At 33.2% G+C, this 15,949-nt stretch overlaps 1 protein-coding gene across 14 annotated transcripts in view; it reads right to left on the bottom strand.

Moving 5' to 3' along the window:
* The window catches only part of LOC135217291 (atlastin-like), a 473,758-nt gene that overhangs the window by 348,916 nt on the left and 108,893 nt on the right, over positions 1 to 15,949 (bottom strand). For all 14 annotated transcript variants that reach the window (XM_064253090.1, XM_064253071.1, XM_064253142.1 and 11 more), the window contains 2 exons: positions 11,194 to 11,328; positions 10,256 to 10,477 (listed from right to left, as the gene is read on the bottom strand). In XM_064253090.1, the coding sequence (XP_064109160.1) occupies positions 10,256 to 10,477; positions 11,194 to 11,328 (357 nt within the window). The remainder of the gene's footprint in view (positions 1 to 10,255; positions 10,478 to 11,193; positions 11,329 to 15,949) is intronic.

Here is a 15,949-nt window from a genome sequence, read left to right as displayed (position 1 = left end):
ACCTCCCTGGAAGTTTTCACCAATAGTGAGTTTTATTAATTCCACGTTTTTAGTAGATCCTGGTATTCAGAGAAAGTTTATAATAACATGTTTCTCTTATGTTTAGTGTAATTCATCCAAACTGGTGTTAAAATATGTGAAAAGTAAAAAAAATTATGCAGCGTGCATCCGAAAACAAGCTCCTGTCGTTGACTTCGGCAGGTGTTATTAAATTTAGACTTACCATCACAATAATACTTTATTATCTCTTTATTCGTTAACTTTATTTATTGACAAAACATATCTGAGGGAGAAATTTAAGTTAGTAAATAAGTTTCAATTTACATTACTTGGTAATTATTTGAAAACAATGATGCTATTCAGACAAAATACTTGCAACCAATCAGATAGCAGGAAACTTTTCCGAGTGAGTGCAAATGCGCCTCAGTAAAAAAAGAAAACAAAACTGAGTTTAGTAACTATGACAAATGTTATAAATTATATTTTTGTAAGAGTGGAGCAGAAAATCATGCAAGGAGAAAGCAAGCCAACATATTCAGAACATTTGCCATCACAACCAAGACTTAGCACTGGCCAAACATTGTTGGAACTATAACCATAATAATAGTGGAAAATATATATATATATAACAAGAATGAACCATCACAAACTCTTAAGAAAAAAATTATAAATGGCAACCTTGGAAATAATTTTGAGGACAAGATTACTTGAGATAATATACCAGAATTTTAATAAAATAAACAAAAAAATGCACAGTAAGGGGATAACTCCAAATAGCTGATGATTAAGCATATGGCCATGGAGATTAACCCTTAAACGCCGAAGGGGTATATTAAAAATAGTGTTCCGTGTGCCGGGGGGGTCTCGGAGTGAGTGCGGAAGCGGAAAAAATATATTTTTTTTTAAATCACAGCGTGCTTAGTTTTCAAGATTAAGAGTTCATTTTTGGCTCCTTTTTTTGTCATTGCCTGAAGTTTAGTATGCAACCATCAGAAATGAAAAAAAATTATCATTATCATATATAAATAATGCGATATATGATGGCGCAAAAATGCAATTTCATATATAATTGTATTCAAATCGCGCTATGTGCAAAACGGTTTTAAAGATAACGAGTTAATCTTCTTTTCGTTGTGATGTACACTAAATTGCGATCATTTTGGTATATAACACATTGTAAAACGATCAAAGCAACACAGAGAAAATATTATCACAAAATGATGCATGAATTCGTAACGAGCGGACGTAAACAAATATTTTTTCAAAAATTCACCATAAATCTAAATATTGTCTTAGAGACTTCCAATTTGTTTCAAAATGAAGACAAATGATTGAATATTACTATACTGTAAGAATATTAGCTTACAATTGCAGTTTTCGACCATATCTGACGAGTTAAAGTTGACCGAATGTCGAATTATTTTATATATATTTTTTTTTATGCAATTATTTAGGAAATTAGAAAAGCTAAATCCTTCAAATATTTCTCATTTTCTTCTACATGACATTGCGCACTTTTTCATATATAAAACTCTATGAAATGCCTAATATGAAACGGAGCAAATAGCAAATATTCCGAGAATGCGACATACTCATTTAGGAGATTTGCGGCGGATAATCCGCACGCGGAGGGAACGAAAATTTTTTTTTTAAATTCACCATAAATCTAAATATTGTGCTAGAGACTTCAAATTTGTTTCAGGATGAAGATAAATGACTGAATATTACTAGACTGTAAGAGTTTTAGCTTACAATTGCGTTTTTTTACCATTTCGGTAGAGTCAAAGTTGACCGAACGTGGTTTTTTTTTCTATTTATTGTGATTTATAGGCAAATATTTCAAAAATGAGAAAAGCTACAACCTTCAATTATTTTTTGTTGTATTTTACATGAAATTGCGCACATTTTCATATATAAAACTTTATGTAAAGGCTAATTTAAAATGGTGCAAACATTACCACAATCGCACGTATGATTTTTTCGGAAGAGTTACCGCTCGGACGTAAAGAAAATGTTATTTTTTTCATAAATTCACCATAAATCGAAATATTGTGCTAGAGACTTCCAATTTGTTGCAAAATGAAGGTAAATTATTGAATATTACTAGAATATAAGCGTTTTAGCTTACAATTGCGTTTTTTGACCATTTCTGTAGAGTCAAAGTTGACCAAAGGTTGAAAATTTGTCACATCATTTTTTATATGAAAATATTTCAAAACTGATACAAGCTACAACCATGGGTTGTTTTTTGTTGTATTGTGCATGAAATTGCGCACATTTCCATATATTAAACTTTATGTAACGGCTAATTCTAAAATGGTGCAAAATTACCACAATCGCACATATGATTTTTTTCGGAAGAGTTACCGCGCGGACGTAAGGAAAAAGTTTTTTCATAAATTCACCATAAATCGAAATATTGTGCTAGAGACTTCCAATTTGTTGCAAAATGAAGGTAAATTATTGAATATTACTAAAATATAAGAGTTTTAGCTTACAATTGCGTTTTTCGACCATTTCGGTAGAGTCAAAGTTGACCGAAGGTTGAAATTTTGGCACTTATCGTTATTTATATGAAAATATCTCAAAACTGATAAAAATTACAATCATGAGTATTTTTTTTGTTGTATTTTACATAAAAATGCACACATTTTCGTATATAATACTCCATGTAACGGCTAATTTAAAATGGTGCAAAAATTATGTCAAAGTGACGAAATAATTTCAGAGATGTGTCACTGTTACGGACCACAGATCTCAGAGACAATGTTACGGCCTATGAGGGAGGTCCGCTTCAGGTTCGATATAAAATAAAAATAAAACTTATCAACACAAACAGTTGAAACTGGGGATATGAATATAGAAAGAAACACTAACACAACAAAGGTTTATTTACAAGCTTACTAACAAAGGTAAATGCAGAATGGTATCTCCTATTTACATAAAACGATAGAATCTTACACTGCATGAACTGGGGGAAACAGTGAGGTAATAAGAATACTTGCTAAACAGTTTGGCACTTCGAAGAGGTGGCTTCATAAATGTAGATCGGCGATTGCGGACGTCCTCTTGACTCCGTATTGCAGAAACTAATCTTCTTGTAAGGCAGGAATTCCTCAACACCTGTAACAGGACCTTTTCTTCTCTGAAGTCTGCCCGGCGTCGAGATAACACGGTAGACCACACCTGAAGACGACTAGACCAATAACCAACCAACTCTCGAACAACTCTCTTCTTCTGATTGATACTTCGTCGGTTCCTTTTTACTCGTATCTCATGGAAGATCTCTGCTGCTGCTGATCTCTCACTGATAATCTGATCTGTGGCTCTCTGTGACTAAACTGGTGATCTCTCTTTTACGATCTCTCTCTCTTCTACAATCACTGCTCTCCAAAGTTCGTTCGTCGTATTTATACAGCACTCTGGGGGCGGAGCCTACGGCAAACGTCACCGACTCCAGGGATTTCTAGAACTACTTGGATGAATCTAGACGAGGCATTGCATCAGAAATCGCGGCGTTTCTCACGTAACGACGAGATCCATAACACTCCTGCCGATTCTGGAACAACCACGAACATAGGCGCCTCCAACAGTGGCGCGAAAACCTCCTTGCTGCCGAACTTCTCGAAAATGCGTTCTCCTTTCCTTTATTTTTCTTTGCTATGAACCAATTACCATCACAGTCACAGATACTTTTTAGTGCGGCAAGAAAGAAATTCGCGCTTGCGCGCCTGCGTAACGATTGTAAACAAAACAACACTTTGATCCGTGAACTCCCAGCATCCCCCAAGGCGCGTGATTCAAGAGTTTTCGGCTGGTAGGCCTATAAGTATTTTTCCGCGAATTTTTAAAAAAACTTTTGTATGTCGACGTAAAATACGTCCAGTCGGCACCCGTGAGACAAAAAATGTTGACGTAAAATATGTCCACTCGGCGATTAAGGGTTAACAGAAATGTTGGAAAATGCAGGAGGAGCTCAAGGTCAACAGGTAAGAGGTGACTCAAGGGATCAGAAAAAGAAGACAACAGATGCTGGGTGGAGCACATACATGTATACAGTGCATCCTCGACATCCGGTGCCACAGACTTATGGCAACTCAATCTTACAGCTCCTTTTCAGCGCCATTAATAACAGCATTTTACAGCGCCGTAACTTTATGTTACGTCGAGTTACGGTGCTGTAAGTGCCATTGACGGCACTAATGATGAGAATAGGCATCAAGTTCACATGCTTATGGTGCTGTAACTTGATGCAACATCAACTGAAAGCGCTGATAATGGCAAAAAACCAACTTACAGCACACTGCTGAGAGTCGAGGACGCACTACACAAGCGCGGTTATTTTTTCAGTACATTGGTACCCCTATATCTTTAAAAGCTTACACTTTGTAAATTTTAAAAATCTGGAATCTAAACCATCCTTTCTTACTGAAGCCTAATACACTGTACTTTATACATATACAGTGGAACCCCCGTATTCGCGTTCTCCAGATTCACGGACTCACACATTCGCGGATTTCTCTCGGGAACGTTTCCCTGCATTATTCGCGGAAAATTCGTGCATTCGCGGTATTTTTCTATGGTAAATATCCACAAATTCCTTTTTTTTTTTTGATGAATTTCATCATAAAATGCACTTTTTGTGATAAAACTATTAAAAAAACCATGTATGAAAATATTTAGTGGATTTTTCTTGAGTTTTAACTAACAAAATAGGCTGTTTTTAGCATTTTTATAGGGGTTCCAAACATTCGCGGGTTCTAACTATTCACAGGGGAGTCTGGTACGCCTCCCCCGCGAATACGGGGGGACCACTGTAGTACATACGTACATACATACATGTACAGTGGACCCCCCCGTATTTGCGTTCTCCGGATTTCCGGATTTCTCTCAGGAACGTTTCCTTGCATTATTCGCGGAAAATTCGCACATTCGCAGTATTTTTCTATGAGAAATATCCACAAATTCCTGTTTTTTTTTTTTTTTTATCAATTTCATCATAAAATGCACTTTTTGTTATAAAACTATTAACCCTCTTACGCCGACTGGACGAATTTTATGTCGACATTGTTTGTCTCTCGTGTGCCGACGATGTATTTTACGTCGACTTACAAAAGTTTTTTTTAAAATTCGCGGAAAAATACTTATAGGCCTACCAGCCTAAAACTTTTGAATCACGCGCCTTGGGGGATGCTGGGAGTTCACGGATCTAGGTGTTGTTTTGTTTACAATCGTTACGCAGGCGCGCAAGCGCGAATTTCTTTCTTGCCGCACTAAAAAGTATGTGACACATCTCGGAAATTATTTCGTCACTTTGACATAATTTTTGTACCATTGTAAATTAGCCGTTACATGAAGTATTATATATGAAAATGTGCGCATTTTTATGTAAAATACAACAATAAAATACTCATGATTGTAGCTTTTATCAGTTTTGAGATATTTTCATATAAATAATGGTAATTGCCAAAATTTCAACCTTCGGTCAACTTTGACTCTACCGAAATGGTCGAAAAACGCAATTGTAAGCTAAAACTCTTATATTTTAGTAATATTCAATCATTTACCTTCATTTTGCAACTGATTGGAAGTCTCTAGCACAATATTTCGATTTATGGTGAATTTATAAAAAAACTTTTTCTTACGTCCACGCAGTAACTTCCGAAAAAAATCATACATGCGATTGTGGTAATGTTTGCACCATTTTAAAATTAGCCGTTATATAAAGTTTTATATATGGAAATGTGCAATATTTCATGCAAAATACAACTAAAAACAACCCATGGTTGTAGCTTTTATCAGTTTTGAGATATTTTCATATAAATAATGATAATTGCCAAAATTTCAACCTTCGGTCAACTTTGACTCTACAGAAATGGTAGAAATACGCAATTGTAAGCTAAAACGCTTATATTCTAGTAATATTCAAGCATTTCCCTTCATTTTGCAACAAATTGGAAGTCTCTAGCACAATATTTTGATTTATGGTGAATTTATGAAAAAAATAAAATTTTCTTTACGTCCGCGCGGTAACTCTTCCTTAAAAATCATACGTGCGATTGTGGTAATGTTTGCACCATTTTAAATTAGCCGTTACATAGTTTTATATATGAAAATGTGCGTAACTTCATGTAGAATACAACAAAAAATAATTGAAGGTTGTAGCTTTTCTCATTTTTGAAATATTTGCATATAAATCACAATAAATAGAAAAAAACCACGTTCGGTCAACTTTGACTCTACCGAAATGGTCAAAAAACGCAATTGTAAGCTAAAACTCTTACAGTCTAGTAATATTCAGTCATTTCTCTTCATCTTGAAACAAATTCGAAGTCTCTAGCAAAATATTTAGATTTATGGTGAATTTTAAAAAAAATCCTTCCTTCTCTCCGCGCGCGGATTCTCCGCCACAAATCTCCGAAATGCGTACGTCCCATTCTTGGAATATTTGCTCCGTTTCATATTAGGCATTTCATAGTTTTATATATGAAAATGTGCACAATTTCATGTAGAATAAAACTAAAAATATTTGAAGGTTGTAGCTTTTCTTATTTCTGAAATAATTGCATATAAAAAAAATATATATAAAAAAATTCAACATTCGGTCAACTTTAACTTGTCAGATATGGTCGAAAACTGCAATTGTAAGCTAATACTCTTACAGTCTAGTAATATTCAATCATTTGTCTTCATTTTGAAAGAAATTGGAGGGAAGTCTCTAGGACAATATTTAGATTTATGGTGAATTTTTGAAAAAAAACATTTTTTCATCCGCGCGTTACGAATTCATGCATCATTTTGTGATAATATTTTCTTTGTCTTGCTTTGATCGTTTTACAATGTGTTATGTACCAAAATAATTGCAATTTAGTGTACAATACAACGGAAAAAGAAATTAACTCGTTAGCTTTAACCGTTTTGCTCACAGCGCAATTTGAATAAAATTATATATGAAATTTTGTTTTCACGCTATCATATGTTGCATTATTTATATATGATAATGATATTTTTTTTTCATTTCTGATGGTTGCATACTAAACTTCAGGCAATGACAAAAAAGGGAGCCAAAAATGAACTCTTAATCTTGAAAACTAAGCGTGCAGTGATTTTTTGGAAAAAAAAAAAAAAAAAAAAAAAAATTCACACAGCTAACTTGAGGTAGATGGAGGGAGAGTTTATATTTTTGAGGAATAATGAATGAATAATTTTAAGTTATCATGCGTTGTGGTATTGTTGAGGAGAGAAGAGACAGTAAAATCTTTACTATAATATGTACATAAAAGCAGCACCAATTCATATAAAAACAAAATGTTATTTCACAACAAATTTAGCTTAATGATAGAGAGAGAGAGAGAGAGAGAGAGAGAGAGAGAGAGAGAGAGAGAGAGAGAAGGGCTCTGCTTCCCACTGACTTATCAGCTGGGGCTGGGATGATTATTCGTATTTCTTTCACTTAAACTCAATCTGCTCAAATCACTTTTATTTTTGTTACGGTAAAATACCTACCTATTTACAATTGCTTTTTTACGATTTTTTTACTACTGTAAAAGTAACTCAGCTCTGTAATAATCAAACGGCGCTGCTTTCAGCTTCTGCATGCCTTCAATTGTTTGTTTAAATGGCTTCCTTGTGAAAAGTTATTTTATCTCTCTCTCAGACACGCACACTATTGATTCCTTTGATTATCCTTGTATCTAATATGTGAATAAAATTGATTTAGTTATAAACCTTTGCATACTCCAACCAATTCAGTTTGCTCAAAGGGTTCCCGTCTCTCCTCCCTCCATTCCCCAGCCAGCCGGCACCATTTTTACCAAACAGTTTGTAAATTGTGCACAGGAAAAAAAAATGAGAAAATTTTTTTCATATAACACTGTTTTGTTACTTTACACTATTAATTTAACTTTTGAACACATTAATAATAGAAAAAATGTGAAAAGGGGACTTTTTGGGTTGGCTGGAAAGAATTATCCTGATTCCCTTTATTTCATGGGGATATATGTTTCATATTTTGAACAAATTGTACTTTGAATAGCCTTCAGAAATGGATTAAGTTTGAAGTAGGAGGTACCACTTTTTGTATGTGTGTGTGTGTGTGTATATATATATATATATATATACTATATATATCTATATATATATATATTATATATATATATATATATATATGTATATATATATATATATATATATATATATATATATATATATATATATATATATATATATATATATATAGATATCATATATATATAATTATATATATATATATATATATATATATATATATATATACATATATATATATATACATATATATATATATATATATATATATATATATATATATATATATATATGATATATATATATATATATACACACACACACACACAGAGTGATGCAATGGAAATGTTGACAAACAGTGTGTGTGTGTGTGTGTGTGTGGTGTGTGTGTGTGTATATATATATATATATATATATATATATATATATATATATATATATATATATATATATAGATATATATAATATATATATATGAGATATTATAGATATATATATATATAGTAATATATATATCTATATATATATATATATATATATATATAGTATATATATATATATATATATATATATATATATGTATATATATACTATATATATATCATATATATATATATATATATATATATATATATAGTATATATATATATATATATATATTATATATATATAGTATATGATAATATATATATATATATATCTATATATATATATATATATATATATATATATATATATATATATATATATATATATACTATTATATATATATATATATATATATCATATATATATATATATATATATATATATATATATATATATATAACTATATATATATATATATATATATATATATATACTATATATACACACACACACACAGAGTGTGATGCAAAGGAAATGTTGACAAACAGTGGAAAAGGTAATAGAATATGGGATTTCTAGGGAATACTACAATAAACAAAACAAAAAATGCAAAAACTTGTACAGTATATATTTGTTCACAGTTTCATCTTTATGGATGAAATGGAGTTCATCACGACCCAGGGCAGTGCAGAGGGTGGACTACAGATGGATGTCAAGGCTATGACACCTCTCTTGAGGAGGAAACCGAAAAAGGTTGAGCACCACGGCGGGAGGGTGGTCTTCACCCTAATATATAGGTCAAATTATTAACCATAATAAAAGCATAGTTCTCAATTATCTATTATTTTTCTCCAGAGCCACATGGGGAGCACAAGAATGCAGAGCAAAAGGAGTGCAAGGAATTAACCTAGGATACCAGGTAGGCTATTGGAGGAAGAGGAGAAGCCACACCTGAATACAAAAGGAATGACTGAGTGGGCTTAAAAGGAAATAACTGGGTAGGCTTATGGTGTGCCCTAACAAATTGTCTACGTAATCCATCGGCCTCTAGCATCTTCCGATACATATTTCACAAAATCTTCATCCTTTCCTCTGATTACTCATTATAGCAAGGCTTCGCTAACACATATGTAGCCATCAAGCAAACCCCAAACATTCAGTTTCCACAAACTCTTTCCTATACAGACTAATGCTTTCACCTCTGCTTGTTGTCGATGACATAAAATGCAAAAACAGAAAACAAGCACAATATCATACAGGAGAAAATCAGCAAGAAACAGCCAACATTATTATTAATGTCGATTCACACAATCTGCATAAGGACACAGCACGAAGAATTCTGACAAGAATGTAAACATCCTAACGCCAACTAGTGGGAAACAGGTGATTACAGAGCCAGTCCTAGCAGGTTAGCCAAGTATTATTTTGTTTTATTTTGAATTATAATTACACCTACTGGTGCAAATATGTAAGGTAACTTTTAACAGTAGGTCATCCCAAATAATATAAAAGATGTACTGGGACAAAGATGTAGTACATTCCCCAATGAAATCTCAAATCCCACAATCTCTCTCTCTCTCTCTCTCTGTATCCTGATCTGAGGTTTAAGTAATAGGAATGTTTTCGCACACATTTTGTTGAAATATTATGGCCCAAAATAAATTACTAATCATATGAGCTAAACTGGAGTTTTATATGCAATTATTGTAGATCAACAGACCATGCAGTCCATTAAGGGTTCAAAGTTGGCCAGTTAATTGCAATATTAATTTTTCCAATGAAATGCTACACGTGTACAAAACATATTTAAGTCATGTACCTGGAATGGGTGAGTGGCATCTGCATCACATTCCTCTTGGGCAAGCATTCCATATGATGTAAAAAGTTGAAGATTCATCAAGTCATCTTCTTGAATATTGTTCATCAAGTTGTATACAAGAACAGATGAAACCATTGTTGTCAATGCAAAAACAATAGTGGAGTCTTTCATTGATGACTGGATGTCAAAGGTACCTTGGGTATCCATTAAAATGACAGCAATCTGAAAACAAAAAAGTTCCTCTTAGGGATCAAGATTGTTTATCAATGCTGGGAGGGATGAAACTTGCATGGTCCAAGATTGTTCTGGTGAGCTCGAGCATTACACACAGTGATTGAATTTAATACAGACTAAAATAATTGAACTATTTTAAATACACACAAAAATAATAATTTCTGCCCAAGTAACATATATGGAATTTTTTGGTCAAACAAGTAAAAGGTGAAAGAGCAAAAGACTTGACTATAGTTGTTTCTCAAACACAACAATTATTTTTTTGTAAGACAAGTAAAAAGTAATAGAGCCAAGGACCTGATAATAGACTGCTTAAGCACACATTACACATCATTAATTGTCAAACAGGTAAAAGATAAAAGAACAAAAGACTTAAAAACTTGCCTGTGATGTGCTTGGGCACACATTAACACATCACTGTTTATTTGCCAAACAAGAATAAGGTGAAAGAGCAAGACTTGATTGTAAATGTGTTTGGGCATATAATGTCATTTTTATTGACCATGTAAAAAGTAAAAGAGTAAAAGACTTGACTACAGATGTGTTTGAGAACAACAACATATTTTTTTAATCAAACAAGAAAACAGGAATGATTAAAAGACTTGTCTATAGATGTGTTTGGGCACATCTAACCTTGACATAAGAAAAGAGCAGTGTCATACTGTACTCCTATTTAACCATTAACCTTTAAGTTCTTTATTTACCTCTTCACCTGTCCACTTCTTGACTATAAAAGGTTCACTCCAAATGAGAACTCCTGTAGTCTCTCGCCGAGCTCCCTGTCGCCACTTGAAGCCCTTCAGTGGTATCTCATAATCTCCTAACCAATTATCTGCTTGCTAGATCAGAAGAAAAATGAAAATTAGAAATATAACAATAAAGTGACTTAGTGACATAAGATTGAACAAAGTTTTAATGTCTAACCTAGAATGAAAGAGCATGAATTCACCAAAGCATTCATGAAATTGCCATAAAAAATGTTAAGTAATTGTTCATCAATATGTTACAATTTAACTGTTCCAAATATCAGTAAATTTAAAGACCAGCATAAGATAAGATATTTGTAAGTGTTCAAAATCTTCAGTTCATCCTCACAACAAACTACAACTTCTAAAAAGTATCTGCCCAATACAAGCAATAACTTCAATGCACCACAGTAAAAAGGCAACTTTAAAAAACATTACAGACCTTGATACTGTATTGAGCCTAACACAGAAAACAGGCAAGCCATTAATGAAATGCAGCACAGCCACCATTTTACAATCTTCATCAGCAACATTGTACTTGTCAAACAAAATTTGTAGGAATATGTACAGGAGTTTTCATGCTAAAAGATGTTATGTGAAATAGCTAGTAATTCCCACTTAACCCTTAAACGCCGAAGCGGTAAAAAAAAAAAATTGTCTCCCGTGTGCCGGAGGTGTTTCAGAGTGAGCACGGAAGCGGAAAAAATATTATTTTCAAAAAATCACAGCGCGCTTAGTTTTCAAGGTTAAGAGTTCATTTTTGGCTCCTTTTTTTGTCATTGGCTGAAATTTAGTATGCAACCATCAGAAATGAAAAAAATTATCATTATCATATATAAATAATGCGATGTATGATAGCGCAAAAACAAAATTTCATATATAATTGTATTCAAATCGCGCTGTACGCAAAACGGTTAAAGGTAACAAGTTACTTTTTTTTTTTGTAATGTACACTAAATTGCAATCATTTTGGTACATAACACATTGTAAAACGATAAAAGCAACACAGAGAAAATATTATCACAAAATAATGCATGAATTCGTAACGCGCCGACGTAAACAAATATTTTTTTCAACAATTCACCATAAATCAAAATATTGTCCTAGAGACTTCCAATTTCTTTCAAAATGAAGACAAATGATTGAATATTACTATACTGTAAGAGTATTAGCTTCCAATTGCAGTTTTTGACCATATCTGACGAGTTAAAGTTGACCGAATGTTGAATTTTTTTATATATACGTATATTTTTTATATGCAATTATTTCGGAAATAAGAAAAGCTACAACCTTCAAATATTTTTTGTTTTATTCTACATGAAATTGTGCACATTTTCATATATAAAACTATGAAATGCCTAATATGAAACGGAGCAAATATTCCGAGAATGGGACGTACGCATTTCGGAGATTTGTGGCGGAGAATCCGTGCGCGGAGGGAAGGAAGGATTTTTTTTTAAATTCACCATAAATCTAAATATTTTGCTAGAGACTTCGAATTTGATTCAAGATGAAGATAAATGACTGAATATTACTAGACTGTAAGTTTTAGCTTACAATTGCGTTTTTCGACCATTTCGGTAGTCAAAAGTTGATCGAACGTGGTTTTTTTTCTATTTATTGTGATTTATATGCAAATATTTCAAAAATGAGAAAAGCTACAACCTTCAATTATTTTTTGTTGTATTCTTCATGAAATTGCGCACATTTTCATATATAAAACTTTATGTAACGGCTAATTTAAAATGGTGCAAACATTACCACAATCGCACGTATGATTTTTTCGGAAGTTACCGCGCGGACATAAAGAAAATGTTATTTTTTTCATAAATTCACCATAAATCGAAATATTGTGCTAGAGACTTCCAATTTGTTGCAAAATGAAGGTAAATGCTTGAATATTACTAGAATATAAGCGTTTTAGCTTACAATTGCGTTTTTCGACCATTTTGGTAGAGTCAAAGTTGACCGAAGGTTGAAATTTTGGCAATTATCGTTATATGAAAATATCTCAAAACTGATAAAAGCTACAACCATGGGTTGTTTTTCGTTGTATTGTGCATGAAATTGCGCACATTTCCATATATAAAACATTTATATAACGGCTAATTTTAAAATGGTGCAAACATTACCACAATCGCATGTATGATTTTTTTTGGAAGAGTTACCGCGCGGACGTAAGGAAAAAGTTTTTTCATAAATTCACCATAAATCAAAATATTGTGCTAGAGACTTCCAATTAGTTGCAAAATGAAGGTAAATGATTGAATATTACTAAAATATAAGAGTTTTAGCTTACAATTGCGTTTTTCGACCATTTCGGTAGAGTCAAAGTTGACCGAAGGTTGAAATTTTGGCAATTATCATTATTTATATGAAAATATCTCAAGACTGATAAAAGCTACAATCATGAGTATTTTATTGTTGTATTTTACATAAAAATGCACACATTTTCATATATAACACTTCATGTAACGGCTAATTTACAATGGTACAAAAATTATGTCAAAGTGACGAAATAATTTCCGAGATGTGTCACAGATACTTTTTAGTACGGCAAGAAAGAAATTCGCGCTTGCGCGCCTGCGTAACGATGGTAAACAAAACAACACCTTGATCCGTGAACTCCCAGCATCCCCCAAGGCGCGTGATTCAAAAGTTTTAGGCTGGTAGGCCTATAAGTATTTTTCCGCGAATTTAAAAAAAAAAACTTTTGTAAGTCGACGTGAAATACGTCCAGTCGGCACACGAGAGACAAAAAATGTCGACGTAAAATATGTCCAGTCGGCAGTAAAGGGTTAATGTAATACACAACAACATACCAAGAAAGGACTTATCAATAATTTTCTCTCAAAATATGTAACATTTAAAAACCCAAGTTCATACTTAGTTCTCATCAACTTCTTACCAGGTAAATAATAAAATAATCAAAAGTTGCAATGAAACACCAGGTTCAGCTCCTTACTACCAGGCTTAAGGTACGGACATTCATATACCATGAGTACAACATTGGTTTTGTTTGTTTGTTTCTTTGTGTGGTGTTTTTACATTGCATTGAACCAGTGGTTATTCAGCAACAGGACCAACGGCTTTACGTGACTTCAGAACCATGTCGAGAGCGAACTTCTATCATCAGAAATACACATCTCTAACCCCTCAGTGGAATGCCCGAGAATCGAACTCGCGGCCACCGAGGTGGCGGGCCAAGACCATACCGGTTACGCCACTTAGGCACTAACATTGGTCTAATATCTATGCATCACCTTTTACACCGAATTTCTGTAATTAAATTATTTTTAGCTACATTTCATAGATAACAGTTTTGGCTCTCTTTGTAAATGCAGACCAAAATTGGGGCTGAATTTATATTCTAGTAGCTTGGTTGCCAAATCAGCAACCTTGGAGAAATCCAGGTGTATAACTTTGGCCAACTAACTTACAGAAACATATTTTCACTTACTCATGAAAATTATATGGAAATACAGTAATTTGTGAATATTTCTCAGTGAAAAATACTGCAAAAAAGCAAATTTTCTGCAAATAATGGGTGTATACAGTCCATAAAAAAATCCACAAATAGGTGAGCCTGCATATTGAGTCTACAAATAGCAAGAGTTGAGTGTAATATATATATATATATAGTATTATATATATTTATATATATATATATATATAGATATATATATAGATATATATATTATATATTATATATATATACAGTAATACTTTGGCTTATGAACCGATTAGTATACGAATTTTTTAACTTACGAAGTGACGCCCTCATTCTGGAATACGAATTTCACTTAGAATACGAATGCGCGAATTTCCATCATGGGAGGCCGCCTGCTTTGTTTACATCGGAAATCGGATGAGTGTGGGATCTGCGAACGCATTTTTTTCGGCCAAACTTAACGCCTGCTTTGTTTACATCGGACGAGCGTGGGATCTGCGAAAGCATTTTTTTCGGCCAAAACTTAACGAGGGTCACGTGACTTCCTCCCAAGCATCCCTTGACCCGTTTTAAACCATAACTCTTTCACTATCTCGCTGGCGGTAAGATTGAACGCATCTGTCCGTGATACGCTCTCAAATTTGCTTAGTGATTTGCGCACGTGCTGTGTTTCCGTGATAGTGCTTATACATTACTATTACCCAAATACTAAAGACAATGGCTCCCAAGATGACGAAGGCAAGCAGCAAGAAGGAAAGCATATGAAAGAAGATGATTACAATCAAAATGAAGAAGGAAATTATCCAATACATGATAAAGGCGAGCGCGTGAAAGACATTGCAGCATTCTTCAAGCGGTCGCAATAAAAAATCTGCACTATTTTGAAGAAAAAGGAAGAAATTAAAGCCAGTAAAGCATCAAAAGGTGTCACAGTATTGATGAAACAACGGCCTTATATTCTCGACGATGTAGAAAATTTGCTCATGGTTTGGATAAACGAGAAGCAGCTGGCAGGAGATTCCGTAAGTGAGAGCATCATTTGCGAAAAGGCTAGTAAGAGTGCAACAAATTTGTTTATCGATAATGGGGTGGGTCATTTCTATAAAATTTTAAAGAACAGGCAAAAGCAAGCCTCCATAGAAAAATATTTTTTCAAAATTGTGAAAGACGACACAATGTCGCATACGCGTAAAATTAGTGATCGTAGTGAACGGCGCTCTCTAGAGAAAGAACCAGAAAGTCTTCCAGAAGTGTTCATGGAGG

This window comes from Macrobrachium nipponense, chromosome 19, assembly GCF_015104395.2.
Source record: "Macrobrachium nipponense isolate FS-2020 chromosome 19, ASM1510439v2, whole genome shotgun sequence".
NCBI lineage: Eukaryota > Metazoa > Arthropoda > Malacostraca > Decapoda > Palaemonidae > Macrobrachium > Macrobrachium nipponense.
The sequence above is the reverse complement of the archived record's forward strand: the minus strand, read 5'-3'. Positions and strand labels throughout refer to the sequence as shown.